Source organism: Prionailurus viverrinus, chromosome D2 (assembly GCF_022837055.1).
Source record: "Prionailurus viverrinus isolate Anna chromosome D2, UM_Priviv_1.0, whole genome shotgun sequence".
Taxonomy (NCBI): domain Eukaryota; kingdom Metazoa; phylum Chordata; class Mammalia; order Carnivora; family Felidae; genus Prionailurus; species Prionailurus viverrinus.
In genome coordinates this window covers 40,142,497-40,160,335 of record NC_062571.1, presented here as the reverse complement: position 1 = coordinate 40,160,335, position 17,839 = coordinate 40,142,497, and the positions used below count along the sequence as shown (strand labels likewise).

At 45.4% G+C, this 17,839-nt stretch overlaps 1 protein-coding gene across 1 annotated transcript; it reads left to right on the top strand.

The window, feature by feature from the left end:
* The first annotated feature begins 1,077 nt into the window (after positions 1-1,077).
* Positions 1,078-9,689, top strand: TMEM254 (transmembrane protein 254). Its single transcript, XM_047826259.1, has 4 exons — positions 1,078-1,239; positions 3,331-3,434; positions 3,624-3,683; positions 7,994-9,689. Exons 1-4 carry the CDS (start codon positions 1,150-1,152, stop codon positions 8,112-8,114), a joined length of 375 nt encoding a protein of 124 aa, XP_047682215.1. The 5' UTR covers positions 1,078-1,149; the 3' UTR covers positions 8,115-9,689.
* Positions 9,690-17,839: the final 8,150 nt, after the last annotated feature.

The following is a 17,839-nucleotide window of genomic DNA, read 5'->3' as shown; positions in this document are numbered from 1 at the left end:
AAAATGAGGACACAGAACCTCGGCTGTTCCCATGTCAACGAAAGAAGTTTTGGAAATATTCCACACCTCATAGAGCATGGTCCTTAAGAGTGCCAGAACGCTTGGCTACCACTTGATTTCCAGTATTCCTGCCCACTTACATGACTTTGGACATTTCTATGTGCTGTTCCCTCTTCTTTCATGTGAGGGACAATAATCTGTGCAGAGTTGTTTTCAGAATTACACTTAGCACAGGGCCTGATGCAAAGGCCCAGGAATTATCATCAAAACTTATAAAGCACTATGGGCGAGAGACTTTTGTGAGTGCTGTTATTATAGGTAGGTATTAACTCATTTAATCCACCGAAAAGCCCTGAGGTAGGAATAGATATATTCCCATTTTACAGATGAAGAAACAGACCCCATGTCAAGACTTAATACCTAACTTAACTGCAGTTTCATTCTCCATCCCACTCCCCGATGTGAACTTCAACCAGCCACATTGGAATTTCTCGGTCAACCCCTTACCCTTTGGCAGGGATGCATTGCCTAAAACAATGCAATCCTTGGTAATAAATTGCTTTTATGCCCTCTCTCTACCTTAAAAACAAACAAACAACCCAAAGCCTTTTCTGCAGCTCAGCAGAGCTCCTTTTGATTTGCTAGATGGGCGCTGCCCCACTCAGGAATCCTTCAGTAAAGCCAATTTGATCAATTACTCAGTTGAATTTTTGTTATTTAATAGTGACTAGTGTAGGCTTAAGACACAAATGAGTGGCACAGGCAGTACTTAAACCCAAGCCGTCTATTCCACAGCCCCTGCTCACTAGTGCTGTGCAGTACGATACATCTTCACTAACGAAGAGGAAAAGCATCCCTTCACTCAGACTCGTGGTTATTGGAGGCGGAAAGTACCATCTATTCCAACACTTTCCTCTTAAGCCCGGGAAAGGGCCATGCACAGAGGGGGTGTTCCCTGCGAGGCAAAGACCGGCGCAGCAGGTCAGAGGCCAGCAAGCCTCGCTGTCCGCGTTTCCCAACACGCAGGTGCCTCGGCCTCCCGGGGGTAAGGAGGAAGGGAGGAGCGCTCGCCCAGGCCCCGCCCCGCCTCGCCGTGCGCAGCGGAGCACGCAGTCTCGAGCCTTGCAGTCTCGCTGAAGTGCCGCAACCATGGGGACAGCGGCAGGCGGTAAAGCGTACTTCCAGAGGGGCAGTCTGTTGTGGTTCACCGTCATCATCCTTTCATTTGGGTATTACACGGTAAGGGCAGCGGCCGCCCTGAGCCCTCCGAAGAGCGGAGCAAGCACTCCTCCAAGCGCAGGACCCGGGCCAGCAGGGCCGGAGGGGTCGCGCAGGCGCAAAAAGGCTCGGAGCCCCGGGGGCGGAAACCGGGCCCGGGAAAGAAGACGCAGGCGCACTCGTGTGCCCGCGCCTCTCCCGGGTTCTCGCGGTCCTGAGAAACCTGCTACCCAGGCTTTGTCGGGATGGGGGCGGGGGCGGGGATGGTTCCCCATCCCACGATTCAGTGTGTAGATCTTTCAAGATGGTGGTGACGAAGTCCGAGGCCGGCAGGGCTGCTTCTGGCTACTTCCGTCGAGCCAGACGTTTGCCCTCGCTGGTCACCGTCCTGGGACTGGGCTATTTCGCGGTGAGGAGTAGGGAGGGGTCGTGCACCTATTTGGGCCCTCCAGGCCCTCGTAGGGCGAGGGGAGCTCGGCAGCGAGGTCTCGCGCTTGCGCGTCCGGCGGTTGCCTAGGTTACTATCGTAAGCGGAAGGTCGGTGGGCTCACGGGACGGTTTCTACTCCACCTGTCCCTCCTTTGCGTCCTCGCGCCTCCACACTTACTGCGGCATAACCGGGTGTGAGTAGAGTTCACCGAGGAGGAATTCACGTTGACAGGCTGCCGTAGGCCTGCCGGCTCAGAATAGGGCTTCCGAAGCAGAATGTTTGAGGCAGTTAGAATTGTTTGGAAAACGGGGATAAACCTAAAGAAGGGATAGACAGGATATAAATGTTATGGCATAGATGTGGTATCAGGAAGAAGGGATCTCTGCTGAGAGAGGAGCGACTTTTGTCTGGCTGACAGTTCGTTTAATGGATAATAGGAAACATGCCTGGAAAAGTAGCTTGGGGACTAGGTTGGTATAATTTTGAAGAGAGGGAAATCTATTTGGATCTTGACGGGGAGATCCTTGGACACTGGGGCTTAGAAGTGTGTTGTCGTGTCCACAGTGTTGTTTGTTGTCAAATCTGAGCTCCTTGACTCTGATTTCCTCATATGTAAAATGGAGGGATTGAACCGAAATTCTGCAAAGGTGCATTTCTGTTCTATGGTTCTGCATTCCTGACTAGTTAGAAAAATAGATGGAGGAAAGCGTTGGGGACCTCAAATTGGGATATTATGGGGCTGGCAGGTGCTGCCCCTTCCATTCCCTTTGGTTTTGGAAGGTGCAGTGATATTTTAAGCTTTATTTAAATTTTAGATGTGTTACAACATAATGGGAGAGGTAGGACTGCTCTTGCCTGAGATCTGAATGAGACAATAACGTTTTGGACCTGTTGGCATTTAATTATTCTCAGAAAAATCCGGCAGAGGTTACAACATAGAGATTAAAGGAGAGTCGATCAGATTACACAAACCTAATGTGATTAGGTACTTCACAAACTTGACTCACATATTTTTCAGCTCTGAGGTGGATCATTCCCAGTTTTAGAGGTAGGAAGAGTGAAAGAAGTGAAGGAATTCTAAGTTAAATGGGGGTTTTGTTCAAGCTGTAGCTTCTGTCGTAAAGAAGCTACCAAGGACGCGGAAACTTAAACATTTATTAGTAACCTGTATAAAAATAATGTTTTGGGTGGAATTCATTAAGAATAGGAGTCATCCAGCCTGGACACTGAGTCTGATAATCACACAGCTTCCTTGTCATAAATCTCCCAACCAGATAACTTTTAGGAAATATTAAGTGGAGGGGCACCTGGGTGGCTCAGTCAGGTAAGTGTCTGACTGTTGATGTAGGCTCAGGTCCTGATCTCACAGTTTTGTGAGTTCGAGCCCCACATCGGGCTCTGTGCTGACAGTGTGGAGCCTGCTTGGGATTCTCCCTCACTCTCTGCCCCTCCCCCACTCGCACTGTCTTCTCTTTCTCTTAAATAAATAAAACTTCAAAAAAAAAAAAAAAAAAGAAAGAAAACACAAGTGGAGAATGGAAACCCAAATGACTTAATTCAGAGTTTCTTTGGTCTTTAGTTGTTTTTGTAGAATCTGGGTTATTTCATAGTTTCTTTGAAAAATAAACCTGTGCTGATTTCAGCACCCTAATAGGTATTCTGTGCCTCTGATTCTCTTTCAGTGGGTTGTCTTCTGGTCTCAGAGTATTCCTTACCAGAGCCTAGGGCCGCTGGGCCTCTTCACTCAGTACTTGGTGGACCATCATCACACCCTCCTGCGCAGTGGGTAAGGAGAGCTCCGGAAGTGGAGTGTGGCCAGCTCCAGCCCTACCGAAGACCTGGAAGGCCTGCACTTGCCTTTAGATATCTAAGAGTGTTGCTGGTTCACATTAGGGCACCTTTCTTTTTGAGGTTTCTGTGTTAGATTTCATCAGCAGATAACCATCACCTTAAGCAAGGCTGACTTTTGTTTCAGGTATTGGCTTGCCTGGCTGATTCACGTGGGAGAGGCCTTATATGCCATGGTTTTGTGCAAGTAAGTGTTGGGGTTTTTTTGTTTGTTTGTTTTTTGCAAGTAACTGTTTTTAATAGGTTTTTATCATTTTTCTCTTGGTATCTAATGTAAGTTAAGAGTAGCCACATTTAAATAATTCATGCCTTTGTAGGCCAAGAGCATCCTCAGGGTAGGGTTGAATCCCCACGCCTAATACTGAGCCTAGCCTAGAGGGAGTGCTCAGTAAATATTTAACAAATGGATTCATTTCATTTGTGTTGGCTAGTCAATTAATGAGCTACTTAATTTAGATGGTTTTTCTCATTAAAAAAAAAAAAAAAAATTCTCTGAATAGCCCCAACTAGAACAGAAGATTTGGAGTTTGCTTTCTAGTTTGAAAAAGAGCCAAGTTAGGGGACCCTCGGTGGCCCAGTTGTTTGTGCATCTGACTTCGGCTCAGGTCATGATCTCACAGTTCGTGGGTTCGAGCCCTGCGTCGGGCTCTGTGCTGACAGCTCAGAGCCTGGAGGCTGCTATAGGTTCTGTGTCTCCCTCTCTCTCTGCCCCTTCCCCTATTTGTGCTCTTGTCTTTCTCTCTCTCTCTCAAAAGTAAATAAACACTAAAAAAATTTTTTTTTTTAATAAAAAAAGAAAAAGAGCCAAGTTATGGACATAGGCCATCGATTCTCAGATTCTCAGTCCTAGTTTCATGACTGAATCACCTGAGGAGCTTTCTCAGAATACACATGTCTGGTTTCCAGACCCAGAGATCCTGATTTGGTAGGCCTTGCTTCAGAAATGGGAATATGTTCTTTGCTTTCAAGCTCCACAAATAATTCGGGGTTAATTCGGCAAGTTAAAAAAAAAAAAAGAAGCTTTTGGACTAGACCCTACTCAGCAGATGCCAGCCTAAGTTAATACTATGTGAGCGTATTTGGAAAGATTCTCTTTCCATTAGTACTTTACGTAAGCGTGTAGAGACAGCCTGCTGTCATGAAGCAATGGTTACCGTCATGCCATATTCACTTTGCAATATTTACTTTTTCTGGTCGAGATGAACTATCACCTCTATTATTATTGTATTCTAAAGGTGAGAACTGAGATACTTTATAACAACTATCTTTTAATAATAAAAGTAATTAATATTTATTGGGTGCACACTCTGCCAGACCCCTGTTAAGTGCTTCAAATAGATTATGTCACTCTGTCTTCTGATTTATGAAACAAGCTGGGCGCTCTAGGAGAGGAGCAGAAAGCTGCTTTATTCTTTCTCACCCCTCTCCAGTTACACTCACCCTGTGGGTTATTGTCTGCCTCCCACTGGACCGTGGATGAAATCTGAAGTGGTTCCATAGGTTTTCCAGTCACTCTCTGATGTAATCCAGTCTAGTCCAGGCTATTTATTAAAACGATGAAACTGTTAACCAAAGTCAAAAGTGTCTGTTCTCATCCAGCTGGGGCTCAGGAGGCTGCCCTGGGGAAGAGAGTGTAGTTAGTGTCTTCTCTCTCGGGCCACCTCTTTTTCCTATTTGTTAGCGACAGCTGCTTGTGGCCCACCAAGGTGGGAGTAAGTTTGGGGAAACAGGGCACGGTCCGCCTTGTGGTCAGGCAGCTGGGGGCTGTGGATGTTGCATGCCTGGTGGTGGCTTGTTTTCTCCGGCGGAGGCCCAGTGGATTTTTGAGAAAGCAGCCATCACTGGGGATCAGTCTCCCTTCTGCATTTCCCTTGATGGTTCCTTCCGCTGCCTCCTCCAGCCTGCCGCCTGCAGTTTCCCTTCAGGATCTGTGGTTGAGGGGAAGTTTTCTTTTACTGAGATCTCTTCTACCCTTCAATTAGGGCCTCTGGGCCAGGGTCCCTTTTCAGCCCACCCACGCCTGTGGCCTTCCACCAGATCTGGATGGCTCACAGTCACAGCTTCCTTGTCCTCCCAGTGGGATAATCTGCAGATACATGCACTTCCCACTGCAGTCATGTATGTTTGGTCTCCCATCAGGCAAGCTTTACCTGAGTCTTAACTTTAGAGTCAGATATTAATCTCTTCCCCTAAATTCCAGGGGACTCGGGTCAGGCTCTCCAAGTGGGTCTGTTGAAGCTGTTCTTTGAGTCTGACCTGTGACAGGAAATGCCGCAGCACTTGGCCCCTTCAGCCTTGCATTGAAATCTTAGCTTGGAGGCGTGTGGTCTAACCCCTCGAATTTACAGTGTTGGAGTATTGGACGCCTGTTCTGTTATGGGCATTTGGAGCCTCCAGTGAAAACCAAAAGACTCAAATTTAACATCCTGCTATCCAAGTTTTTGAAGGGTAGAGGAAGAGCAGGCATAGAGAGGTGAGGTCACTCTTACTATGTTCTTGAAGTTATTTCTTTATGGTCTCACGTGTTGCGGTTAGTCACTGTACATCAGAATAAATACTCCATTTGAATTGTGAATGAATGAATGAATGAATTTAAGTGAATGTATTTTTGTAACCTCCCAAATCACACTATCAAGCCATAAAAAGGAATTGGTGAATCCTTTTTAACCAGAGAAAAGATTGGTCTATGTGTTTGACTTCGTAGCCACCATAATATATATAAATGTAGATATCAACTCTTCCGTAACTTTCCATTGTCGCATATGCCTATTTTCATGTCTACACCTATAAATTTACCTCATTCATTTTATTAGTGCATAGTATTCTGTTAAATGGCTGTGCCTCACTGTATTTCACAAATCCCCCCTCTGATGGACTTTGAAGTCTCTAGTTTTTTATTATTATAAATAATACTGCATGAACATGAATTCCTCATATATCCTGGCCCTTGTGTTGTTGCCGATTAAAGGGAAAGCTTTCAAATTTTGCACCGTTTTTTCTAGAGTCACGTAGACCTCCTCTATTAGAGTAAGAAAGTTCCATCCTGTTTCTAAGTTAGCTGAGAACTTGTATTCAGAATGGATGTTGTCATTTCTCAGATGCTTCTGCATGTATCCAGATGACCATAGGATTTTTCTCCTTTAATCTGTTAGTGTGGAAAACAATATCATTTCTACGTATACTATTCTAAATTAGAAGTCATCCACATAAGACTTATTTATATACAGATGAGACCAGCAAGCCATTCACTCCCATTAGGCCATTTTCTTTTGAGCTCTGTTTCAAGCAATTTAGTTTGCAGCCGGGTGTTTATTATTTCTGTGAGCCAGGCTTTTGACTAAGCACTGTGTGTATGTTATCTCCTAAATCATCCCCAAACTTGCTGGGATAAATACCGATACTTCTGTTTTTCAGAGGAGGACACAGAGTCTAAGAGAGGAGTGGCTTGCCCAGCCGTCACAGCTGGTAGTTGGCCAAGCTAGGATTTACATCTGGTCTACCTTCAAAACTCTTCCTCTGAAGGCATCCCAGTGCTTTTTAACCCTCCGCTCATCGAAGTCACAGGAGAAACTTTTTTTTTTTTTTAATGTTTTTAAACATTTATTTATTATTGAGAGACAGGGGAGGGGCAGAGAGAGAGGGAGACACAGAATCCGAAGCAGGTTCCAGGCTCTGAGCTGTCAGCACAGATCCCGACACGGGGCTCAAACTCACAAACCGCAAGATCATGACCTGAGCGGAAGTCAGACGCTTAACCGACTGAGCCAGCCAGGTGCCCCGAGAAACAGTTTCAGAATTCCATGTCCTAGGCAGTAGCCAGACTGCATCTGAGGGAAGAGTGTACCATCCTGAATGCACAAGAAAAATGAAAATAAATGAACTAACCATGCGAGTTAAGAAACTAGAGGAAAATGGCAAAAATAAACCTAATGAAAGTAGATAGAAGGAATATATATATATATATTTTTTTAAAGTTTTTTTACTTATTTTGAGAGAGAGAGAGTAGGAGGAACAGATAGAGAGGGAGAGAGAATCCCAGGCAGGCTCCATGCTGTCAGCGCAAAGCCTGATGTGGGGCTTGAACTCATGACCTGAGCCGAGATCAAGAGTTGGACACCCAACTGACTGAGCCACCCAGGCATCCCTAGAAGGAATACATTTTTTAAGAAAATGGAAGGCTAGGGGCGCCTGGGTGGCCCAGTTGATTAAGCGTCTGACTTCGACTCAGGTCATGATCTCATGGTTCGTGGGTTCGAGCCCCACGTCGGGTTCTGTGCTGCCAGCTCGGAGCCTGGAGCCTGCTTTGGATTCTGTGTCTTCCTCCCTCTCTGCCCCTCCCCTGCTTGTGCTCTCTCTTTCTCTCAAAAATAAACCTTAAAAATTTTTTTAATAAATAATTAAAAAAATAAAAAATGGAAGACTAACTCTTATGAAACCATAACATAAAAATTCTGGTGGTTAAGTTTCTCTTTTTTATTTTTTATTTTTTTTTTTTAGGTCTAAAGGCATCACGGACGGTCGGGCTCAAGTGCTGTGGTTCCTACAAACTTTCCTCTTTGGGGTGGCATCTCTCTCCATCTTAATTGCTTACAGACCAAAACGCCAAAAACAAACTTAAGGAAGATATTCAAATGCTTTCTCTACACTTTTGGCCTTCCACTTCACTGTTTTGGGGGCAAGGAAGATGCTGACTTTACTTGATCTTTCTACTTTCCAGAAGTTGGAGACTGTCTAGTTATTCATTATTCTTTCATATGCTCTGGTTGAACTTGACTGGATGACAAGAAAGGATTTAAGCTTCCCAGTTCTGTAGACAGACTGTTAGGCAGAGGGTTTCCAGCTACCTTCTTGAGGTCATTGGCAGTGCTGGTGCTCATTCTATTGTCTGGTTTAAGCTGTGCACCAGAATTGTCTGGTGGTATAATTTTGCTCCCACCTTCTCCATAAACCCCATCTCAGCTCTCTTTTCCGCCAGTTTTTTCCACCTTTCTGAACCAAGACAGAGTGACATTTCCACGACACCTCAATTCCACACACAGTAGGCATCTGTGAGGCAGGATCTCATCTTGAACTTCCTTTTCTCACGCCACCAGGAAAAGATCAGAAAGATGAGCAGGTGCATGGAATGGGCCAGGCCGAGCAGTAACATAGAGGCACAGAGGACACGCTGAGTACCGAGAGGGGAGGATTGGGGGACGCCTTCTCTGATCCTGCCAGCCCGAAGCCGTCCTTCCCTCCACGTGGCCTCTAGGACATAGCACTCTGTGGTGTGCAAGGGTCTGAAGGCCACTGCTGGATTGCTCCTTCCGGGCAGGATCACATCTCAGACAGATTTATTTTTGTTTCAGCACCTGGCCCATTGCTTTGCACACAGGTGTCCTACCAGCGTTTTCCGAACAAAGGACAGAAACCGATGTAACTTTCCACGTGTTCAGTGTCATTCCAGTTGTTCTATGAAAACTGCAGAACCCACTCAGTGTATTCTCTTCTCAGTGAGAAGCACAGGACTGCCCTTGGCCGGTAGCGCCACCTTTCTGTGGGTTCCCCATTAGGAAACCTGTATCTTTTTCTTAGTCATTTTCTCCAGTCTGACATCTCCCTCCTGCTCTGGCTTACTCTAACACAGCTGTTCCTGAGCTAGAGATTCTAACTGGAAGCTAGCGACTACCTCTCCCATTCACCTGATTAGACCTTTTTACTACTGACTGGTCAGGGCAGAAGGGTCACTGACTCTGTCCCCTGACCTTGGCCAGAATGGCTCAGTCACCTAGGAGCCATTCAGATTCCTTCCCAGGAGGATCTGTTCCCCAGGGACTAGACCTGATTTTCCTTCTATGATGCAGGAGGGCATGTTACCTGTTTTAAGCAAACGTTTATGAGAGGCAGCCCGCTCACCCCTAAAGAGGCCCCAAGTAAAAGTACAACCCTGAGAGATGATGGACTGTGAATTGTCTCTGGTGGCGATCACTTTCTACAACTAAATCTCAGTCTTTCCAGTTTCTCTGGTGGTGAAGGGGTTGCCTTTTGGTGAAGAGACAGATTTTTAATCATAGAGTTAAACATCATGGAAATCCAACCCAGATTTTTTAAACGCATGGCCCTGTCAAAAGAGAAATAGTAATGACAATATTACAGTAATGGTGACAGCAACGATATGGCAGATTATTGAATAAAATGCATTAACTTGAATAAATGCTGTGAATTGCCTTTTCTGTTCAAATACTTTTTTGTATGTCAGTTTTGTTATTGTCGCACATTTGATTTTACTCTTTTCTAAGTAGACTCTGTTATGGAACTGTTCATACAGTTCAGATATTGAGGCTTTTTTTCCATGGATAAAGAAACGTAGAGGGGTGCCTGGGTGGCTCAGTGGGTTAAGCGTCCGACTTCAGCTCAGGTCATGACCTCACGGTTTGCGAGTTCAAGCCCAGCGTTGGGCTCTGTGCTGACAGCCCAGAGCCTGGAGCCTGCTTCAGATTCTGTCTCCCTCTCTCTCTGCCCCTCCCATGCTCATGTTGTCTCTGTCTCTCAATAATAAATAAACGTTAAAAAAAAAAAACAAAACGTAGAATTCCCTAGTTGCAGGGCATATGCTCCTCGTTACATTTACAGAGCTGCCCGGGGCCCGTTTACCTCCATGCACACAGAGTCGTCGGTGGACATGAGTGTCTCCTTTCACTGTAGGAGTGTTCCCCTTTTGTTTTCATTTATATTTCATTCAGCATCTGATACAGTCTATGCAGCAGGCAAGAGGAATATTTGTGCTCTTTTAAGTGCCAAAAGTATAAACTATAATCTCACTTGTGATATTATCATGGCTTACCCCAAAAAAAGGATGTTAATGAGCACACAGTGTAGGTCATTTTGTGGACCCATAAACTGCATCCCATCGAGGTGAAGTAACATCACGTGGAGAGGCCAGACCTCAGCTGGATCTTGTGTCTCCCCTCCTCTGCAGCCCAGGAGCATAGAAATTAAGCCTGTGAAACAAAAAATAAACAAATACAGAGACCTGTTGGCTTTGTGTTGCAGCTGTAAAGGTGATAGGGGAGAAACATCCTTGTTGAGTTTGGATGAGAAAGGACCAGAAGCACCTTAATGGAAGCAACCGTGGGAGGCAGACAAACTAACCTGTTTTCTCCTGCCCCTACCCCGAAGATGTTTGGGAGCATGTGTAGTTTGGAAGAACAAAAAAGAAAGGACTAATGGAAAAAACTAATGACCTCACCACTTAAATAGTAACAGACCTGTTTATAGTTTCTCCTTATAAACATTCAACTTATTTAGGACTCCATGCAGTCTACGTCTAAACATGTTTTCAAGCCACGGTTTTAAAACAAGTCTTGGGCTTAAGAGGTCCTATTCCAGATGGAGGGTCTTTGGCAAAACAGCTTGCCATCTGCGGGCCGTACGTATTTACACGGAGGGTCTGAAGACACAAGGACAGTCTGAGCACCTGCCGTTGAGATTAGAGAACCCTGCGATCACGTTTTTATCTTTGCCTGGACCCTTCCTGGAACCTTGTTAATTAAAGCTCTTAGTTTGGCATAAATGTCATTGATCTGCCCTTTATTGGCCCAGGCCAAAAGATGCTGGTAGGGCAGCTGAGTAATGTCTGTGTAAGCATAGGAGACACCTGTCCACAAGGCTCCTTGTCTGCCTCAAATTGGGAATTATGGTTCTCTCTTCATCAAGGTTAGTGAGAGATTAATGTCATTTCACATTTCTCTTTATGAGGAAGAACGCTATCCTCTGATTCCACAGCGGATATTTGAAAATCCTACTCAAAATACTGTATTTGTCATTTCTATGACCATTTTAAGATGGCTACTAGGCTTTCTTGATAGGATTGAGTTTACCGATTGCCTCCTTTTTGCTTGTAGTGAGGCATAAAGGTGGCTTAGGGAAAAAGCCTTTGACACCCTAGTACTGTCAGGGAAATGTTCACGTAAGTGTCAGGGGTGAGAGAGTGCATTGTGGGAATGGAGGTCTCAGTCTTTGGATTTCCCACGAGACGATTCACACAGGGGAACCGCGCTGCAATGACAGCCAGCCAAAAGGAAACCGCGAGCACCAAGCAGTTTCCTAAAACGAAGGTATGCTCTCAAAACGGGAGAGAGAGCCGGCAGCTTCCCCAAGGTGGAACCAGCCCCCAGGTTGTTTTGGGTTTGGATATTACTGGGTCTCTCTGGGCCGGGAGCTGGGACACACAGTGGGGAAGCCTCTAAAGGAGGTTGCTGCCAACAGGATGGGAAACTCCTTCCACCGTAGGGCGATCACTGCCTGCTTTGTAGCCTGATCCGGCCCTTCTCCACGGGCAGGGCTGGACCCAATGCCAGTGCATATATTGAGTGTGGGGGTTACCCTGGGGCCCAGGTGGGAGAGGAGAGCACTTGTCCCGTACCTGTGGCTCTTGAGCTGTCGGGCCCAAGGTCTTAGAAGCCTCAAGGTCAGCCTCAAGCTCCCAGGCTTTGTGTAGCTTTTTCTTCCTTTCTTTCTTTTTTTTTAAATCACCATCCTTGCCTCCAGCTCATGTCTCTATTGTTCCCCTTCAGGGGCTGGGGACTCTGTCTCTGGGAGTTACATTCACTTTTTCTTTGTACCAACAGGTTGCACAAGCCGTTCTTAGTAAACAGAACTTAGTTGATAAAAACTGCCACCAAAGCTTTGATGTTGCTATAAAGGAGAGTAATGATAAGATAGGGAAGTGTTCCCTAGCCCTCAGGCATGTGGGGACCACCCCCCGCAAGGCTGGTCATGCCTCTGCTACACAGGAATTCATTTTAAGAAATCTTCCTAGGGAAGAATAACTATGAAATGCCCTGCTTGGTTTGTTCGTTATATTTTTTTTCCTCTGATACGTATGAGAAGAAAGCACAGTTGTTACCTAACTCACCAGGCACATTAATGATGCATTCAGCGAACTGTTAACGATTTAGGGGTATAACACTACGCAGTGATACCGAAGTGTGGCATTTCACCTGGCTCCAGGCACGAGATTTTAGGCAAGTTTGTCACCTTCCTGGACCTCAGTTGCATCAATTTTGCATCGCGGCTGGGATGAAAGTAGAATGCTAAACGTAAGTGAAATAATCTAGATAAAGCAACTTCATACACTGTATCGTACGGAACAATAGTTTTACTGGAAGGCTGGTAATCACCAGTGATGCGTCCTGTGCTTGTTAAATGTGCCCATGCAGATGGGTCACGTGAAACCTTGCAGAAATGCAGGTTCTGTGTGGGTTACGCGTGTGTAGCGGGGAGGGCAGGCACTCGGTAAGTTAACTGGTCTTGATGTTAAATTGAAATAGTTCCCTTTTTAAGGGGAAATACGCTGATCAGTTGAAGAAAATGATTGGGGTAATAAATCGTGAGCTGAGGGACTAGGTACAACTCCCAGAAGAACAGAAATAGGATATATATCATTGCTTTTACTTGAAAAGTTGTAAGCCTTCAGAAAAGTTACAAGATGAGTATAGAGAACATCCATATACCCTTCACCTCCCAGGTTCACCAGTTTTTAACATTTTGCTGTGTTTGCCTTATCCCTCTCTTTTTGTCCCTCCATATGTAATTGTTTCTTTTTCTCCCCCCTGAATCATCCGAGAGTCTTTGTAGACACCACTGCCCTTCACCTTCAGTGTGCATCTCCCAAGAGCGGAAGCGTTGTGTTACATAATTATTACACCCAGGAAATGTAATGTTATCTTTTACACAGTTCAGATTGGAATCTCCCGCCTTGTGCTGATAACATCATTCAGAGCCTTAGGGATGATGGGGGTGGGAGGGTCCCGGATCCCGTCCAGAATCACACATACTGTTTAGTTGTCCGCTTTCCTTAGTCTCTTTAACCTAGAAGGGTTCTCTGCCTTTTTTGGTTTTGGTTTTTGCCTTTAACGACCGACATTTTTGAAGTGCCCAGGCCCAGGCTATGTTGCAGAATGGCCCCCAATTTTGCCCGCCTTCTCACGATCAGACTGAAATTAAACGTGCTGGGAGGAACACTGCCAGGTCCTTTCCAGTGCATCACAGTGAAAGGTATTTCCCCTCCCTTTGAGTTAATAAGAGATGTGTGGACCGACACTTCAATACCACATGACCACATATTCCCAACCCGTTGATGATTATCCATTATGATTATCCATGGGTGATTCTAGCCTCAACCAATTTTTACCATGATGTTTATGAACTGGTGATTTTCCTATTTCCATCATTTCTTCTACATTTATTAGTTGACATTCTGTAAAGAAGAGATTTCCTTGGGACATCTGGGTGGATCAGTTGGTTAAGTGACCGACTTTGGCTGACGTCACGATCTCGCGGTTTGTAGGTTTGAGCCCCGCTTTGGGCTCTGGGCTGACAGCTCGGAGCCTGGAGCCTGCTTTGGATTCTGTGTCTCCTTCTCTCTCCGCCTGTCCCCACTCACACACACTCTCTCTCAGAAATAAATCTTTTTAAAAATTAAAAAGAAAAGACTTCCTTTCTCGTTGCTCCACCCGTTTTCATTTTTTGTTCGTTTAATATTGGAGGTATCACAATGAACTTATGATCTCTTTTAAATTTTATGTATTATAAACCCGGTGTGGGGCACTGGCCTCCATAATGTTTACATTTTGAAAAGCCAGCTCAGGACCTTTAAGAAAAACTTTGCTGGGTACTAATGTTGAGTGGCATAGTTAGCTTATTTCAAAGTTTATTTTATTTTGAGAGCAAGTGCAAGCAGGAGGAGGGGCAGAGAGAGAGATAGAGAGAGAGAGAATCCCAAGCAGGCTCCACACTGTCAGTACAGAGCCGGATGCAGGGCTTGAACCCACAAACTGTGAGATCGTGACCTGAGCCAAAACCAAGAATTGGATGCTTAAGCGACTGAGCCACCCGGGTGCCCCAACCTTTCTATCTACCCTTACCCATAACAGGTATCATTAATTTTGATTTATCCCTCCTGTGTGTAATTTTGCAAATGCAAACAAATAAATGTTCTTACTTCACCTTTTCCTTAGGTACCAGTTCCTGTGGTAGATAGATGCCCACCATGGCGTAGATTTTCCAGACAAAAATGGGCTGAGGCCCTTTCACAAAACACCTGGCAAAAGATTGGGGGAACCCATCCCCGGGAGAGTGGTACATCGAGCGAAGCACCAAATTTTGTAAAATTTTCCGCTTTCTAACCCTCCAGAGTCCTCTAAAATCTCCATGAGCCAGAGCTGTGCCCCTGATATAACCTCAGAAGACCCAAGTTGAACTACCTTACCTTACCTTTCCGGCTACTGGGAAATGAAGCCACCCAAAAAAGACAAGATCTAATCAGGAGAAAGCGCCAGAAGGGGGAATCCTGCAGATACTTTACTTTCCAAGGGAAAAATAACAACATAGCAACCCTCTGAGACAACTGATAAATAATAAGTCACACTGCACCCCTTTGTTACTGTTGTTTCCCCTGAAGAATGAAAGGCGGCAGGTGTAATGGAGTAGGGTCCTCGGCTTTTGAGCCACAGCTCTGTTCACATTGTTATCCCGTACTTATTACCTATGTCACCCTGGGTGAGTTTCATCATGTCTTTGAGTCTCAATGTCTACTCGCCCCTTGTTTTGTTTCCTTTTATCCCCATTTCCTGCCTGCCCCGACTCCCAGGCAACAATTCCAATGTGTTTGCTGGGCATTCATTCTTGCAAAATGTACGTTGTTTTGTGAGCAAGTATCTTTAATGTAAATGAGTGGTATTGTGATATATTAAGACTTAAAGACCGGATCATGTTGCAATATGCCAATTGCTACTAGACTTTGGTCTCCAGAAGGACTTCCAGGACAGTGTGAGTTTGGGAACTTAATCTGATTCTTGTTTAACTTTTGACAATTTGCCAACAAGAGCTGGGTTGCCCACATTCCATTGGAGGGAAGAAAATCTGTATGCTCCTTTGGAGCGGGGAAAAATCTGTCTCCAATACAACATGAGAGCCAGCTGGAACCTGTCTGTCTGTGAACAAGACAGGTAACAGTAGAAAAAGAAAGTCCAGGTTGGCCAACTAAAAAAATCTATCTTAGTTTTGCTCAACTTAGAGAGAATGGCATTAAACTACAGAGGAGATGAGATGAAATCATGTTTGTGGCCCTCTTGTAATCAGAAAGCTGGAAGGGACTGCTTAAATGTTCAGATAGACACCCCTTTCATTTTAGCTTTGGAGAAACTGAGTGCCAGTCACGTCACCACCAAGGTCACACAACCAGTTTGACGGCAGACCTAGGTCCCTGACTCCTCCATATGTCACCAAGCCGCAGGTCAGCGGTGTTGGACGAGACATCCAAAGTATTGTTCTCAACAGCACGCCTCACCTCCCAACTATTTTACAAATGTTATCCAAGAATGATCCACGAAGAGTGAGAATTATCTCCGTCGTTGTTAGCTGCCCTAGACCCCTACATCCCGTTCATGTTATGGGTGCCTGCCTTTGATGCCGTCTCCATAGCAATGTACAAATATTGTAAACACTCCACAGACCTAGGGATTTTCTTGCTATTGGTTAAAGATGCGGCACTAATATGTTGCACATGTATACAGAATAGGGGTATTTATAGCCTTTGCGAAACTTTAACATCTGCGATGTTGGCGAGTTGGCCGGGCTTATGTTCTGGTATTACAGAATATTTCCTAGGAAACCGAAAATAAATACATTATGAAATTTCAGTGTTCCACATGTCACTAGTGTTGTCCTGGTGTCCTGTCGTGCCTATTACAAAACACACTGTTGGCCAGAGACCCGAATTCCTTAAGTAATCCCATGATATCCTTTGAAACTGCAGGAATCTCACAGAATGGCTTCTCTGTTTATAATAATGAGAGCAAACATTAATTGAACTCTCCCTGTGACCCAGGCATTATGCTTAGAGACTTGCTTGCATTCTTTCCTTGAATCCTCACTAACCTTTGGGAAGTAGGCGCTGTTCCCATTTTCCAGGTTAGAAAACTGAGGTCTGATGAAATTGAGTAGTTCTTTAACAGTCAGAGCCAGTGAGTGGTAGAACCAGGAATCAAGTCCGGATCCCTGTGAGTCCCAAGCCTACGTTTGTAATGGGCATTCATGGCCCATTGGTTCTGGATGACAGACGTAAACCGAATAAAATCATTCCCTGGGATTAATATATTCACAGTGAAATACACTGCTCCATGAAATACATATTCAAAATGGACTCTACCACCTAGCTTCTTATATAGATATTATTCCTTCTAGGGGTGCCTGGGTGGCTCAGTCAGTTGAGCGTCCAACTTCGGCTCAGGTCCTGACCTCACTCACAGTTCATGAGTTCGAGCCCCACGTCAGGCTCTGTGCTGACAGTTCAGAGCCTGGAACCTGTTTTGGATTCTGTGTCTCCCTCTCTCTTTGCCTCTCCCCTGCTCACACTCTGTCTCTCTCTCTCCCTCTCAAGAATAAATCAACATTAAAAAAAATTTTTTTAAGAAATTCTTCCAAGTATATTTCAAACAAGGGATCCATTTGAAATGTCTCTTTGAAATGGCATCTAGTAGGAAAGACATTTCCATCTGAGCATGAGTCTGAGCAAGGGCCAGCTAGCTTGGGAGATAGCCCGAAGCAGGTCAGCTATAACCGTTACATCCACACTAGGTGGAACAGGTAGGTAAATGGACCTTGGCCTTCAGGGCCTGTGAGCCAGAGACCAGGCATCTTCATTCAAGCAGGATCAAGGTGGAGATTAAGAGGCCACTGGGGGGGTGCCTGGGTGGCTTGGTCAGTTGAGCGTCCGACTTCGGCTCAGGTCATGATCTCACGGCCCGTGAGTTCAAGCCCCGTGTCGGGCTCTGTGCTGACCGCTCAGAGCCTGCAGCCTGTTTCCGATTCTGTGTCTCCCTCTCTCTCTGCCCCTCCCCTGTTCATGCTCTGTCTCTCTCTGTCTCAAAAATAAATAAACGTTGAAAAAAAAATTAAAAAAATAAAAGAGGCCACTGGGACTAGAGAGGGCTGGGCAACTGAAAGGGTATGCCCAGAAATGGGGCAAAGAGGAACCATTCATGTGATATTGGGGCAGGGTGAGGGGACTGCCTTGCAGAATGTGGCAAGGAGAACTCAGTTCATCATTCAAATGTTCCAAAATAATTCTCGTCCTGGGGTCCACGGATGGATCAGCGAACCTTTAATATAGTCTGGGATCTGAAGAGGCCCAGCGAACACAGCCTGGGGCCTCCAGGAATTGTTCTTTGAGAGGGTGGGGGGCACTGGTTGGCGCAGCACCAAGGCTCTCAGATGCATTCAGGAAAATGGACTTAATAAGATAGGGGGGCAGAGGAGGGTACAGCTGCCATGTGACTAGCCCGGCAATGTTGGACAAAG

Excerpts from the sequence above, each read along its gene's own strand:
- TMEM254 (XM_047826259.1), top strand. The coding sequence starts at position 1,150 with ATGGGGACAGCGGCAGGCGGTAAAGCGTACTTCCAGAGGGGCAGTCTG. Across the intron at positions 1,240-3,330 it reads TTTCATTTGGGTATTACACG|TGGGTTGTCTTCTGGTCTCA; the intron begins GTAAGGGCAGCG and ends ATTCTCTTTCAG. Across the intron at positions 3,684-7,993 it reads TATGCCATGGTTTTGTGCAA|GTCTAAAGGCATCACGGACG; the intron begins GTAAGTGTTGGG and ends TTTTTTTTTTAG.